Genomic DNA, 16,337 nt, shown 5'->3' on the forward strand with positions numbered 1-16,337 from the left:
GATTTAGAATTTTTTTAATTTAAGATTTAAGATAATCAACAATATATTTTTTTGACATTGCGATTAAAATTATGTTTGTTGGGCAAGTGTTGGTAGTATAGTATTGTTAGTTGGTTAATTAATTAGATAAAAGAGGTTCGTTTTCAAATTTTTAATTCTCTCCTTCAGCCCATAACCTTTTTTTTCTGTCTTTCTTTTTTTCTTCTCCCTTGTTTCTTTCACAAGGTTACAAGCATAACATTTGCCAATGGACATTGGTAGTGCTGTCACTTTGATCTATAAATATCCAAACACAATTCAACACAAAAATAACCACACAGCCAACTAAGTTGTTTGTTGTGAACAAGATGAAGAACACTTTTGCTCTTTGTTCTTATTTACTCCTCCTTGTTACCCTTTTGGGTCTAGTATTCTCAAATTGCAAAGCCAACCAAGTTGATAACCTTGATGAGTTGATTAATTCAAGAAGCTCAGAGAATCCTCCTAAGACTCTTTCTTGGACAAAAGAAGATGCATACATACCAAAATATTATTATACTTCTTCTATTGATCCATCTCCATCACAAGAGGAGCAAAAGTTGGCTGATAAAATAACTGCATTGCCAGGTCAACCATATTATGGGTCAAATTTTGACCAATATGCAGGGTATGTTACTGTTGATCCAAATGCTGGGAGAGATCTTTTCTATTATTTTGTGGAGTCTCCAGCTAATTTCTCTCAGTACAACCCTTTGGTTTTGTGGCTCAATGGAGGTATTTTAAAATAGGATGAAATATTCTCTCTAAATTGTTTGTTGATAACCTCTCTGTTTTTCTTATGTCTTTTTGTTTTTTTTTTTTTTTTTTTTTTTGATTTAGTAATGCTTTGTTAACAACTCAAATAGACAACTATTGCTAACAACTTAGTTATAAATACTAGAAATAAGTGATCAACTTAGTTATTTTCTGTGTATATTTATGCATGTTTTACATATATTTTCAAGAGAATAATAAAACTTTTCACAATTGAGTAATTAAATTTTTTATAACATAAAAAATTAATTATCAATTAATTTTTATAATTTTCTTTGTATTTTATTTAAGTAGGATAATTTAGTCATAATTTTTTTTATTTTTTAATTTTTTTAGTGTAGCTCTAATACTAGTTTTAATTTCAATTTCGTTGTGGATATCGTAAAATACTATATCAATATTTGTGAGACCGTTCGTCATAAATAATAATTTAAAATTAAATATAAAATTTGTCATTCTAATGCTCAGTTTTAATTAAATTTAAATTATTTATCAAAGTATTTATATAAATAATAAAGTTTGATTAATTTTCTCTGAAAATAATACTATTTTTTTAAAAATAAGACTAATTTTATTTTATCTTTCAATTTTAATATAAATCGATTTACATCTCATAAGTATTAAGTAATACCCAAAAATATTTGATTGAAGATACTATTAGAAATGATCAGTCATGTAATACGGCACACATAAAAAAAAGTAACTACTCCAATGAAAATGCTAAAAACATCTTCTCAAGATGATTTTTATTTAAAAAATGTGACTTATTTATTTAGTAGCATTTTAAATAAAGGTAACACTTTTATTTCAAAAAAAATTAAACTTTATAACTTATCATTCAATGGTCAAAATAAAATATTTTCACATGATAACAATCATAAAATCACCTAAAAAAAAACTCTTGAAAATTGAAATTGCAACTGACATGCAGGACCTGGTTGCTCCTCACTGGGTTTCGGTGCATTTGAGGAGTTGGGACCCTTCAGAGTCAACCCTGATGGTCAAACCCTATACCGCAACCAATTTTCCTGGAACGAAGGTATATATATATAACACAATCATCACTCTAAGTTTATTCACCTAATTCCTATAGAACTAATAACTCAAATGATACTATTTTCTAATTAACAAATTACTGATCATTGTTTTTACATAAAATGATCTAATTGCAGTGGCTAATGTTCTGTTCTTGGAATCCCCTGCTGGAGTGGGATTCTCGTACGCACAAAATGATTCACAAACATTTTTCCATACTTCCGGTGACAAGGCTGCTGCAAAGGATGCCTACGTGTTCCTGGTTAACTGGCTAGACCGGTTTCCAGAGTACAAAGACCGTGAAATTTACATCACTGGCGAGAGCTATGCCGGTCACTATGTGCCTCAGCTTGCATATACTATTGTTGTCAACAATCTTTTCAGACAAATTGCCAACCAATCTGCTATCAACCTTCAAGGCATTGCTGTAAGTTCAAACACTTCTTACCAAGGACATATTTGTCATTTTAATTGAAAAAAGAAAGAGGGGTTGATGATTTTGACTTGAAATTTCAGATAGGGAACCCATGGGTTGATGATTTTACTGGTGTAAAGGGGTTATTTGATTACCTCTGGACTCATGCTTTGAACTCAGACCAAACTCATGAGCTCATTGAGAGATACTGTGACTTCAAATCCCAATCCGTTTCCTCTATTTGTATCAATGCAACAAGAAATGCCTTCGCTGAGAAAGGACCCATTGACTCCTATAATATATACGCACCACTGTGTCACGACACCTCTCTCAAATCTTCTCAAACTGGTTCTGTAAGTTATCTATTTTGCCTAATTTTATTTATTAATTAATACATGCTTTTATTTATTTATAATCTATACTTTTTATCTATATTTTTGTTTGCTTTTATTCAAAAATACTCCCATTTCGTTCAATTTTATTTTTAATATTTTTTATTTGTGTCAAAATTATTCTTAGATGTCAGCTCCATCTAAAATATTAACGATAAAATTAAAAACGTTTAAAAATAATTTTGACACAAATAAAAAATGTTAAGAATAAAATTGAATAAATTAAAGGATACTAAAGATAAATCGCAAACTAATAAAGATAAAAAATTTATTTTATTCTTATTAAATTTAATAATAAATACTATACCAAATTAGTTGAGATATGATGAATTCATTTATTTATTAATACCTTCATTTTTGTGGATGATATACCACGTATTAAACGATTTTATATTGCAAGGTATACAATTACGACCCATGCTCTAATGTGTACGTGCAAGCCTATCTAAATAGGCCAGAGGTCCAACAAGCTCTTCATGCAAAACCCACACAATGGAGCCACTGCAGGTAAACTACAATATTTTATGAAAGGGCATAATAGTAACTTTGAATCCTTTATTACATTATTCTGACCCAGTTCTGTCTTGTTATAGTTTGTTTCAGTGGAAGGACAGCCCAGTTACAGTCCTACCCCTCATCAAGAAGCTCATCGACCACAATATTAATGTCTGGATATACAGGCAAGTTCAATGTCATTCTAATTCTTACAACCACTAAACAGTTCCAAACTAAATTTGAACCCACAAAATCTTTTTTATTTTGATATACAGACAAGTTTATCATTCTCAAATTTTTTGAGTCTGTCCAAAAATCATGTACCAAACTTGTTTTGTATTAAGAATTTCTCGTGAACCATAAATGTTAGAGTGAAACAAAAATGCAATAGCGCACAAAACATCAGCTATCAAAGTAGTTACCCTTTATTTGTGTATACATAGCTCATTTTCAAAGGTATTTTATATTTTAATATGTATTTTTTATGAGTAATTATTTCCATATGACAAGAACAAACTGATGAATTGTGAAAGTTATCATTTTTTTTTTCTTTTTTTTTTTTTGGAAAATCCTAAATTTAAATGGTCTGTTTTTTTTTTTTTTTACAGTGGTGATGTAGATTCAAGAGTGTCAGTCACAGCTACCAGATATGCACTCAACGTCCTCAAGCTCCCTATTGTGACCCCTTGGTATCCATGGTATTCTGAAAACGAGGTATGCAATCATTACATTTTTCTCACTCCTAAGTTTTACATGTAATTTCCTGACCCATTAATTAACAAAAAGAAAAGAATGACATGGTTTTAAATTACAGTTTACAAACACCAATTATAGTTGCCATATTGTTGTTGTAATACCCTCTACGGTCTACAGTTGCATTGCAATAACTGCGAGCAACTGCATCATTTTGCAAGCTGAATATTTGTTTACCAACCATACATATTCGATTCTAGAAACAGATCAAGTCTAATTTAGGTAACAAATTGATGGTAAATGCTATGGTACTTATTACATGATGCTTAATTTATTAAAAAAAACAAATAAATAATATTTAATAAATTTTAAATATTTTATTTTTATTTTAAATATTTTTTTTTTAAAAAGAAGTTATGCAATTTACACACTATAATAAAAAGCACTATAGAATTTACCCAAATTTATAACCTGACATCTTAGTTTGAGTAATCACAATTGGAATATAGATTGATCCAACAATCTTATTACTACTATAGAAAAAAGTTCGAGTGACATGCAACTCAGTGAAGTGCCACAAAGGGAAACTCTTAAAAAAATGTTATGAGTTTGGACTAACACTTAAAAAAAGTCCTACCAAAAAAAGAATCTTCTGGCAGCGTTTTTTTAGAGATTCAAAGATTGTTTCTAAAATTTTAATTCAGAGATATAAAATTTTGATCTTTTCAATATCTTAAGAAAATGAGGATATAGAAGATTGGAATTTTTGAGAATAAAGACTAAAATTTTAATAATATTCTTTTTAAAAATATTTTTATTTAATTTTTTAAATTTTAAATTTATCATTCAATTTCTAAAATTTCAATTCAGAGATATAAAATTTTGATCTTTTCAGTATCTTAAGAAAATGAGGATATAGAAGATTGGAATTTTTTGGAATAAAGACTAAAACTTTAATAATATTCTTTTTAAAAATATTTTTATTTAATTTTTTAAATTTTAAATCTACCTTTCAATTTTTATATTTATCTTAAATTAAACATAATACTGAAATAATTATTATATTACACAAAAAATAATACAAAACTTAATTTAATTTTTATCTCTCTGTTTTAATATCTTAGTCTGAAGCTTCCTTCCAAACGCAGCTTCTAAGACCTTAGACTTTCTACCATATGAGTTACCTTTTGTGATAATGGTTCTGGTAAGGTCTTGTAGTTAAATGACCTGCTGCGTATTATAGATGGTTGATTAACGGTTGAAATTGGACGGGCATGGTATAGTATTTTTTTTTTTTTCTAGTTTATATTTTTATTTACCTATCTACCCTCTAAATTGAAGGAATGTACACAAAATAAAATTAGTTTGGAGCAAAATGACCAAGATTGTAATATATAAATTATAATAGATTGGAGGATATGCGGTGCAATACAAAGGATTGGCATTTGCGACAGTGAGAGGAGCAGGGCATATGGTTCCAAGCTGGCAGCCAGAACGGGCTTTCAACTTGATCTTAGCATTCCTCAGTGGATATCCCTCCCCTCCTAGTTCACCAAAATGATGACTCTACTTCACAATTTTAGGCCAAAGCCAAACACTACTTGCTTCTCATATTGAGTGAAATAAAGGGTTAAAGATAACCTGTTGGATTTTATTCTTTGTAACTTTCATTAGCTGACTCATCATATGCCGTATCACGTACTTCGTTATGTATATGGCATAAAAAGATCTTTTACTTTGTATGTTGAATTTTGAAATAAAATTTCATGTATTCCTCTCTTTTAGTTATAATTTTATTTTTGGTTTAGCTCAGAAAAATTTAAAAGTAAGAAAGAGGCTGATTTTTTTTCCTTATGGAAAACACATTAGAGTTGTGCAATGAAATAGATATATGGACAAAATTTCTACTGTTATAATGTCAGCCCAAAACATAGGTTACCTTTTGTTCTTGTCTCCTTTTTTGTTTTTTGTTTTTTTTTTATTTTAGGAAAATAAAGAAATGCAACTTGCGTTTTGAATATTTGGAAGCTTTTCAATTTTTTTATTTTCTTTTAGCCCAAACGCAACCTGCCTTTTGTGATGGGCAGTGTTTTTTTTTCAGAATAACAAAATGTAGCTTGTGTTTTGCTTTTTATGTCAGTTTTTTTTTTGGGAGATGCAAAAGGAAGGCTACGTTTTTTGAGGTGTCAGATTATTTTTTTGAAAAACAAAAAACGCAGGTTGCGTTGTGTGCAAAAAAAAATATTTTAATCAGGAGGCCTGCTTATAAATACGAAGTAAGACTGGCTCAACTGCCTCACTCCACTTCTACTCATCCTATTCTTCTTTCTTGCACATATGTTGTAGTTCTTAGTTTTTTGGCAGTTAGGTGTGTCAAAAAAAATCGGATTAGGTGGGGTTGAAGTTATGGAAAATATTACAAATTTGCGAGTGTATTATAACGGTGAGGTTATACCAAACACACATGAAGGAGCGATTTTTGTTTGTGAATGTCCGTTGTCATTAGCTATTCCATGTACCATGAGTTTTGTCAAGTTACAAAATGGGCTTTGTAATAACATTCAAAGCCACATTTTGAAAAGGGTGAGCAACCTTTTATATAGGAATCCTGTGCAAGTATTTGGTGGGCTGATACAATTTCAAATAATACCCATCATTGACGATGTCAGTATGCAACAGATGTGTATTTATCAACAAACCCGATTTCACATGCCGATGATAGAGTTGTACGTTGATTTTGAACAGCAGTCAGGGCTAGGCGCGGTCGGCGAGGAGGTCAATGTTGATGAGTTCGGGGATATAGATTGGGAAGAAGATAATAATGACAGTAAAGAGGAGTTCGAAGCCAACTATGAAGTCGATGACGAAAACGATGGCAGAGACTTGGCAGGCAATCCGGCGGTGCAATTGTAAGCCAGCACCCATTTGGTGTTCCGTCTTTTATGCAGACTCTAGATTTCAAAGCCATGCATGCCCCGGAATTTCTTGAGTATGCGAATATGGGTATGTTATGATTATTAACTCAAGTTTTCTATAGTGTTTATTTTATTTGCCTTGTCTGACTGATGGTGGTTTGCATGTCGTAGGTGAAGGCAACGCTGCGGCAGAAGATGGCGAATTTAGTGTCGGAATAAATTTGGTTCGAGAGATCGGTGATATCTACAATCAAAAGCTACACTATCTCTAGAGGAGTTGATCACACTGTGTATGAGTCTAAGCCGCAAACATTCTATGTGAAATGCAAGGGGTATGGTGCTGGGTGCAATTGGTTTATCCGAGCTAGCTTGATTCGAAAAAAAGCTTGTTGGGAGATCAGAAGATACAATGGCAAGCACACGTGCACCATGGGCACAATTTCACAAGATCATGCCAAGTTAGACTCGGACACAATTGCAGAGGCCATTAGGCCGTTGGTCGAAACAGACCCGTCAATAAAGGTGAAGTCTGTTATTACAGAAGTTCAATCCACGTTCAACTACACTGTAAGTTACCGCAAGGCTTGGTTGGCAAAGCAGAAAGCTGCCACAAAGGTTTTCGGTTATTGGAAAGTTTCTTACCAGACTCTGCCTGTATGGTTGAAAGCAATGACTGTGAAGATGCCAAAGTCTCGTGTTCAAATAAAAACGCTCCCTGTTTACCGTGAGAGTGAGGAGGTTCAAGGTGTAAGAGTTCTGCACCGCATTTTTTGGAGCTTCTATCCGTGTATTGTAGCATTCAGACACCGCAAGTCACTGGTGCAGGTTGATGGCATGCACCTGTACGGAAAATATAAGGTGCACTTATGGTTGCGGTTGCACAAGATGGGAACCAAAACATTGTGCCCATTGCCTTTGCGATAGTCGAGGGCGAGACGACAGACGCATGGGAGTTTTTCCTAACCAAATTGCGGAGATATGTTGTTACCATTGATGGCGTGGGTATTATTTCTGACCACCATACCTCCATCGACGCTGCAATAGCTCGCAGTAACGGTGCATGGTCACCACCAAGAGTGTAGCATATATACTGCATCAGGCACATCGGGTCTAACTTCTTAAGGAGGTTTAAGGCTCCGTATTTGCATAAACTCGTGGTGAACACAGGTATTTCATTTTGTTGTTATGGTTCTATTCATAGTAATTTTGAGGCATCTGCTTATGATTAAAAGGTTTCTTCAACAAGCTATTCTAGGACGGAACAGGAGTACAACAAAAACTACCAAAGGCTTAAAGAGTGGGGTGAGGCATATACTTAATGGGAGAAATGATAGTCTATAATCTCCTCGCCTAACGGCAATGTGTTATAGCGGTCAGATCTCCACCTCTTAACCCATTGACTGTAAATCTCTCCCCAGTCATGATTCTGTGCTCCTGTCAACCGCTTGCAATGATCACGACCAAAGTTGAATGCCGGGCCTGATGGAAGCTGTTGCATCCCGAACTGTCGTCTAACTCGGTCAGTCGGGTGCCACTCTATACACTCGAATGACACTAGCGGCAACTGCGTGGAGCATATAAACAACTGGGCAGCGAGGTCATCCAGAACCCCCACTCCCATATACGGCCGCTATATAAACTGCACATTAGTTACCAAGAGACCGATTAGAAAAATTATTCTTCTGAATAAAAACTTTAGACATTAATGGTTAAAACTTACATCGTCAACTCCCATGTCATCGAGTCCTCACCTAAAATGCACGGTAGGCCTCCGTATATATCTTGTATGTCAGCGCCAATGACTCCACCTAAACAAAAACAGAATGATTGCAATAAGAACAACAACAATAATAATAATAATAACAATAACAAAAAGTACAGTAAAAAATAATACTGCCGCACAAGTGGAATACCAACATCGCCGAGCTGATCACGGGGTATATGTGCCAGGAGCGGCATACGCTCCCACGCCCAAACAAAAAGCAGTACAAGTGGTCCATCCATCTCTTTACAGTTGTATCGTGACGCACGACACAACGATGTATAGGTGTGCCAGACTGGCTGCCCCCCCCCCCAACTGTAAGTTAGAATTCGGTAAAAATCGCGAAGCAGGGGCAGAAATTTCGTGTTCAATGAAGTGGTGGACTTATCCAGAAACACAACCATTCCAAGCATGCAGAAAATGTGAGCCCGAACGTATCGCTCAATGGACTCCTGCATGTCACATGGTTCGGTGTCTCTGCACCGCCGAACCCATGCAAGATTCACCTTGCCCAAGACGTGATCTTGCGGACCTGGCTCCCGACCAAAACAAGCAATGCAGTTCTCCACCAAAAACTGGTGACTACTGTATGTTAAACCCGTGACGGGCTCCCTATTAACCGGGAGGCCAAGTATATATGTAATGTCTTCCAACGTCACCGTCACTTCCCCAACTGAAAGGTGGAACGTGCACTACAACAAAAACGCCATTTAGCGGCGGTTCCTGTAGCCGTTTAGCGGCGGTTTTGAACCGCCGGAAGATAGGGCGTGGCAAAACGGATTGCGGCGATTTTAGTCAACCGCTGGAATAACCGCCGCAAAATGCCATTTAGGTTTGGCGGCGGTTAATGCAGTATGTAAAGGAAAATTACTATTACCCAATTTGCGGCGGTTACAAACCGCCGCTAAATGTCGGACAGGGAAAAAAATTTATAATTCTGCGGCGGTACCGTCGCCAAATTCAAATTTTCCATTTAAATTTTAGATTTTCTATTATTTTGCCTATTTTGACAAAGAATGTTTATTAAACTTTAATTTTTTTACTTTTTAACTAATTTAAACAAATTTAAACCAAGTAAAACAGCTCAATTAACATAACAAACCAAATTAAAGTTATGACATATATAACGAAATTGTCATAATATCATCCAAAATAAAGTAAGAATGCTCAAGTTGGATAAAATAAGCCTAACGTACTAAACCAACTTAAATGTAAAAGGTATCCAAAACCATTAATTGAAATTCAAAATTTTTGTTGCGGGTCATGATTTCCAGATGAAGATGGCCCTGCGCATGACGAGTCCGGTGTACCGCCTACAAAAGCCAGCTCTTCAGCAATCTCAACTGGCAAATTACCTCCTAACTGTTGGACTACATATCCCAAGACCTTATGTATTGACTGTCTCTTCGCCCATTCTTCTTCTAACTTAGCCGTCAATTCTGCAATCATCCTCTTATCCTCTGCATTGGACTCTGTAGAACCTGACGGTTGTCCAGCAGCGTTACCAAAGACTTGGGTGGGACATGGTCCAGCACCTAGGGCACGAACTCGTCCTGGGTGCTCCTTTCCGAGAACTTGTGCTAGCGAGTCATTCTGTGAAAGGTGCTTAGAGGATCCATCCTGCCTCTCAACATTCACTATTACTTCCTACAAATATACAACATTGGAAAGGAAGAAGTTAACAGTAGCACGATATATACAGTAAGCTATATATTGCTTCAAATTTTCAAACATGACTTACACTAACAACACGCGCATCGGGGTGGATATACGAGCCATCTCTTTTCTTATGAGTCATGATAAACAACTCTCCTCTACCAACGGGCCTTCCTTGCTCTCTCTCCTATATCGTTGATATTGACAAAATTTAGTAAACAACAACATTTTTCAAGAAGCTTAATCAAAATCTTAATGCAAATGATGACTTATTACCACTTCGTCTTTTTTTCTTGCCAAGGTTTTGGAGCCCCCAGTATGTGTGTACAGTTGCTTGCTCCGATTTAAAGTGTTATGTTTACACTTTTTCTATGAACAAATAACAAAACAAATGCAGATGAGAAAGATATGATGAATATCAATTGTAAGGGAATTACTATGTATACACATTTTTTATGTGGAAATAATAAAATATAGCAAGACTTACCTACGTTTCTTCATTCAGGCGATAGTCAACGAATTTTTTCCAATCATTTTTGTCTATTTCTTTCGGGTGATGCTGAAGATTTTCCTCATAAGTCCTTATTTGTTTGTAACACCTATGAAACAAGTGGTGTCTTGAATCCTTCCAGTTCTTTTCTATCCTCTTCAAAATATCACGCTTTATTATTCCTCCGGCATCGTCCTCATAGTAAAAGTAGTGGTGCCTTGAAACAATGTGATTGCAGATTTGTCGTCATTTTTCCGGGAACTTTGTGGGAAAGCCATAAACCCTATGCAGCTTGCTGAGTTTCAGAATCATGTTGTGCAACCCTTGTGTCAGATGGAAATGATTTTTCCTCCATCCTTCTTCACCGTCATGGTTCACCTCACCGTGCATCTCGTTGATGAGGTTACTCTTGGTGGACCAGTACATTATAGGTGGATGTATCCAATAGAAAGGTTAGCTATTTGATAAATCCCTTTAGTACATTTAGTTCAATTAATTATGTATATACTAAGCATTTCATTGTATTTATATAAAAGGTATTTAGGACATCTGAAGCAATATGTTCGTAATAGGGCACAACCGGAAGGTTCAATTGCAGAAGGATATTTATCTGAGGAAATCCTGACTTTCTGTTCTAGGTATTTGGTAATATTGAGACTAGAATCAACCGACCAGGGCGAGTTGATGATGAGCCCGTTGACGTTCTTCATAATTCAAGGGAAGGTATGTTCCCAGCTATTGGAAAGGCATTAGGGGCTGTATTGCATTTCGAACTCAGTCTAATGGAAAAACATCAAGCTCATCGTCATGTGCTAGTCAACTGCGATGCTGTGGCTCCGTTCCTTGAGTAAGTATACGCATGTATTTCTAAAACACCAATATAACTCTTTTCTCCCAGTGACTAGTTAGATTAATTTTATTCTCTCCAATAAAGTACATTTAGGGAAAACACAAAGCGAAGCTTGCGTCATCAGACAAGGTCACAAGCTAAGATAGATAGTGTCGTCCATGCAGAATTTCTTCAGTGGTTTAAGCATAAGGTTGACAAAATATTAACCTGACCAATGTTTTTTTAGCCTGGAATTAGTACTATATGAAAACCGATTTTAATATAAAGCATGAATGTTATGTGGTTCCAGGTTCTTACGGAAAGTACGCTTCTTTCGAAAGACCTACAGTTGCTTGCGTGCGGTCCCATGATTCAGGCCAGACGTTTTGGGGCATACAATGTTAACGGGTACAAGTTTAGAACTATCTCAAAGGAAAACGGGATGAAAACACAAAATAGTAGAGTATATGTATCATCTAATACAAGAAGTTATGCAAGCATGAGTGATAATAGAGTGGCTGTTGGTGGTGTTTCGTATTACGGAAAAATTGTAGACATAATTGAATTAAATTATAGATGTTCCTTCACAGTGGTATTGTTTAAATGTGTTTGGGCTGATACCACTACCAGTAGAGGCATCAAACAAGACTATTTGGGGCTTACCAGCGTTAATTTCTCTCGTCCAATACACACTGGTAATCGTGAAGAAGATGAACCGTACATATTCGCATCAGAGGCTCAGCTTGTATACTATGTGGATGATGAAGTAGCTAAAGAATGGAATGTTGTGGTTCATGTGAAACCAAGGGATTTGTATGACATGGGAGAAGAGAATGAAGAAGCTGAAGTTGGTTTTTCTCCACAACCAGGGTTGAACATGTCAGCGGAAGGTGACATTGGAGATTTACTGTTGACAAGGGAGGAAGATATAGAAGACCTCATAGAAAATGCCTCAGAGAATTTCGATGATGTCGCGTAATGCATTGTATGAAGCATTTTAATGTAATTTAAAAATGATATTTCTGTCATAAACTAAGTTAAATAATCTCAGCATTGTACGTTATTTTCTTTGGTTACTTTATACTTGTGTAGTTTTTTTTTGCAGTTAAATATTTATGTTATTGTGAATTCTCATGAGTAAAAGCAGATTTTTTGGTTCTTTCAACGATTTTAATACGAAAAAGTTAGTTTACATTAAATCTTTATTCCTTCTACAGTTGTTGTTTTTCTTAGGGTTTCATTTTACATAATCTTGCTATGTATTAAGCAATATAATTTCACTAGTGTTACGTTTTGAAAACAATAGTGAACATAACATGACGGTGGAACAGGATCGATGAAAAATGAGGACTTTTCGTCATCCTCTGCAAGCACAACAATTGCTATAGAGCTTCTGTTTAAGAAAATTGCCCAAACTACTAACAAGGGTGATGGTAATTGTCGAAAATATTGCGTTTAGTTTTAAAATTGTCTTAGCATCTTGTAGTTTGATTTTTTTTTTCTAAGTCAGTATTTAATGACTCCAGAGTTCTCAATTTCTTCTATGTATACTCATTGTATTATGTGCATGTTGATATTTTCAGTCTTACCTGAATATTCCGGAGAAATAGTTTCTGACAGTCTAGATGGAGAAGAGTCTGATTCAGAAGACATTTTAGATGATGTATCCTCTGTCGCAATCGATAGATCTATGCAGTTTGATCTGAATAAGGTTCTGGATGAAGAGGAAGAAACTTTAGAAGACCAACAAGATAAACAAGATGATATACATGTTAAGAAAAGGTGCTTTGATCTGAATAAAATGCCATGGTATGGAGATGAAATATCAGATCCTCTGAAACGTGAAGCCCATAGATTCATAACAGAATATTTTTCGCCGGGTCAATTCGATGTTGGAGAGAAATTTTGATCTTTTAATATAACAGTTACGCTGATTTCCTTAGTTTAATGATTTGGGTCGCAGTTGTACGTGTTTATTCTTGATTTAGGTTTAGTAACGCATAACTTCAAAGATGAGTAACTTTGATTTATGCTCTCTATAACTTTGTTTTAACTTCATAAATATTAGAGTTTGATTTTATTTTCTTCTTTTACATCTATGATTGAATGCAGTTTTTAAATGCTAATAACGTCATCAAGAAAATCTTATTCGTAAATTTGTTCACATGAGTTATCATATATAGTTTACAAGTAACTTGTGAATATTTTTAACGTAAAACAAATGTAGAGAAAGTGTTACGAGTTTAAGTAACAATGATTTAAACATAAGTATCCTCAGATAGTAATCGTTACTTAAATAGATTATACCTAGATGATTATTACTAAAGAGAACAATGGAATCTGTGGTAATACGCATTTTGCGGCGGTTTAAACGTAACCGCCGCAAAATGCCTAACAAGAAGTCACCGACGGACATATCGCGGCGGTTTTCGAAAAGACGCCACGAAATGCTAACCGGACTGGCAATATAGCGGCGGTTTAAAAAAACCGCCGCTATATGTCAACATGGCAGCAATATATCAAACCGCCGCTAAATGTCGGCCTAATTGCAGCCCCAACATTTAACTGCCGCTATATGTGTCGCGGTTTGTCTTTTTGCGGCGCATTTACAAAACCGCCGCAAAAAAACCGTCGCTATCTTAAAGAATTGTTGTAGTTGTGTGAGTTTCCGGCCTCCGCCAATGCACTCAGCAGTGCATAATGGCCTCTCATTTCGCTTACTCGTAAAATGTATTAAAACCCAGTAAACACCAATAACGCTGTAACTACCTCGTTAAAGGTATCTGACAGATCAAATTTTTTGGATAACAAATTTCTAATAGCCTACAAAAAAAACAATAATAATTTAAATTCTATATAATATCAGTTAATAATTTATTCAAAAAATATATTAACCATTAATTTTGTATTATTAGAAAATAAATAACAATTTATTATTATTATTATTATTATTATTATTATTATTATTATTATTATTATTATTATTATTATTATTATTATTATCCAAAACGGTATTTTATTATTATATTACTAAAAAAATATTAATAAATTATTAAAAAATAATAAATATTTATTTAATTAACAGTATGATTTATTTATTATTAAAAAATAATAATAATTTATTATTATTATCCTAAACAATATTCTACTATTATACTAACCATCATAACCTTTTTTTTTTTCGAAACCTAAACACTATTCTATTATATATATACTAACCATCGTAACAAACATTTTTTTCTCCGAGACTTAAGCATAATAATGGCTAACAATAATATTGTACAACAACAATAATAATAATAATAATAATAATAAACATTTATTTATTAAATAATATTATTTATTTATTATTAGAGAATAATACTAATTTATTATTATTATTTTAAACAGTATTCTATTATACTAACATGATAACCATTTTTTTGGCCCTAAATAGAATTCTATTATATTATATACTAACCATGATAACATTTTTTTTTCTGAGACTTAAGCATAATAATGGCTAACAATAATAACAATGTCAATAATAATAATAATAATAATAATAATAATAATAATAATAATAATAATTAAAACACAAGTACATAAAATATAAATAAATATATTTATCTATTGATCAGAAAATAAAAAAAATTTACCCATTGAAGATGATCCAAGTATTCAATGAAGTGTTTCTCACGTCAAGTAAAATCACGCACCATATTTTTTCTTCTTTCCTCAGTTGAACCTAAATTCCTTCCCGATTTTTTTCTTCCTTCACAGCAGCACAATGTTCACTTACCCTCTCTTTCACTCTCACGGCACAATGTCTCACTCTTTCTCAGCACATTGTTTTTCTTTCCTGCGTTTTGGCCTTAAAAACACCAGTTTCACCTCTCATTGTCAACACGTGTCGCGCATGCAAGGCTGGAAGCTGCCAATCGCAATCTGCGACTTGTTTTTATGCCGGCCAAAGGCAACCTGCGTTTTGTGAACTCCAGATTGGTCAAAGGTTGCTCTTGTCTGCATGCAAGGAGCCACAGGACACGTTTTGCTTTTTGAACTCCCTTCCCTATCAAATGCAGCCTGCGTTTTGCAGCAGGTGGCAGAATTTTTATACTTCGTCCCAAGTGAAGCATTACCTGTGTTTTGCAGGTAACTGAACAATGCAGATCTACATTTGTGGATAACACACCATGGATCCATATTGATGATTATCACCATCCATAACTAAATTAATTTCTGTAAGAAAGAAAATGAAACATATGTAATAATGGAGACAAGAATCACATGTCTTAAAGGACACTGAATAATCTTGCAATTAAAGAGAGATTCGCAATTGGAAACATAGAAACTTTATGATGGAAAAAATATATTATAGTTCTTGAAGAATCAGGATTTTTTTTTAATTTAAAAAAAATTGGGATCCATTTGAGATATAGTAATTATGCATTAATCTTTACTTTTTAATGACGCGACGATAAAATTGCAACACTAAACCAATTTAGTGTTAAGGTCCAGAGATAACATTGAAACTAATGGAATTTGGTGGAGAGGGAGTAAAGACAAAGTCGAATATCCCTTTTTGCCCGCAACAAGACTCAAGAGTCTCTAAATTACATCACTTGCCAAGCAATAATTACATTTTTTTGTTAAAATTATAAATTATTGTTGTAATACATTTTTTAAAAATGATATTATTTTAATTTGTTTATTATTCAAAAACGAGCGCTAACATTTTTTTATGTTATATACACGAAACTTAATTGAATTGTAAGAGCGGAAAAAAATGTATATATTGAAAAAAAAATCGTTTAATATTATTAATTACCCTAAAATTAAAATATAGCTCAGATAAAAAAAATAAAAAAATAGTAAACTGTT

The 16,337-nt window shown here is 33.9% G+C and overlaps 4 protein-coding genes across 4 annotated transcripts; 2 read left to right on the forward strand and 2 right to left on the reverse strand.

Moving 5' to 3' along the window:
- The first annotated feature begins 347 nt into the window (after positions 1-347).
- LOC107616647 (serine carboxypeptidase 1-like) lies at positions 348-5,591 on the forward strand. The gene is made up of 8 exons (XM_016318603.3): positions 348-753; positions 1,724-1,831; positions 1,965-2,254; positions 2,344-2,595; positions 3,035-3,141; positions 3,228-3,314; positions 3,738-3,843; positions 5,231-5,591. Exons 1-8 carry the CDS (start codon positions 348-350, stop codon positions 5,381-5,383), a joined length of 1,509 nt encoding a protein of 502 aa, XP_016174089.1. The 3' UTR covers positions 5,384-5,591.
- A 1,575-nt stretch (positions 5,592-7,166) lies between these two features.
- Positions 7,167-7,661, forward strand: LOC148575764 (uncharacterized). Its single transcript, XM_088502537.1, has one exon. It carries the CDS (start codon positions 7,167-7,169, stop codon positions 7,659-7,661), a length of 495 nt encoding a protein of 164 aa, XP_088358663.1.
- Positions 7,662-8,453: 792 nt separating this feature from the next.
- Positions 8,454-9,327, reverse strand: LOC148575765 (serine/threonine-protein phosphatase 7 long form homolog). Its single transcript, XM_088502539.1, has 3 exons — positions 9,300-9,327; positions 8,651-9,172; positions 8,454-8,545 (listed from the first exon to the last, which is right to left on the reverse strand). Exons 1-3 carry the CDS (start codon positions 9,325-9,327, stop codon positions 8,454-8,456), a joined length of 642 nt encoding a protein of 213 aa, XP_088358665.1.
- A 414-nt stretch (positions 9,328-9,741) lies between these two features.
- LOC148575766 (uncharacterized) lies at positions 9,742-10,297 on the reverse strand. Its single transcript, XM_088501040.1, has 2 exons — positions 10,241-10,297; positions 9,742-10,146 (listed from the first exon to the last, which is right to left on the reverse strand). Exons 1-2 carry the CDS (start codon positions 10,295-10,297, stop codon positions 9,742-9,744), a joined length of 462 nt encoding a protein of 153 aa, XP_088357166.1.
- Positions 10,298-16,337: the final 6,040 nt, after the last annotated feature.

Source organism: Arachis ipaensis, chromosome B1 (assembly GCF_059453495.1).
Source record: "Arachis ipaensis isolate K30076 ecotype BB chromosome B1, ASM5945349v1, whole genome shotgun sequence".
In the NCBI taxonomy this organism is placed as follows: Eukaryota; Viridiplantae; Streptophyta; class Magnoliopsida; order Fabales; family Fabaceae; genus Arachis; species Arachis ipaensis.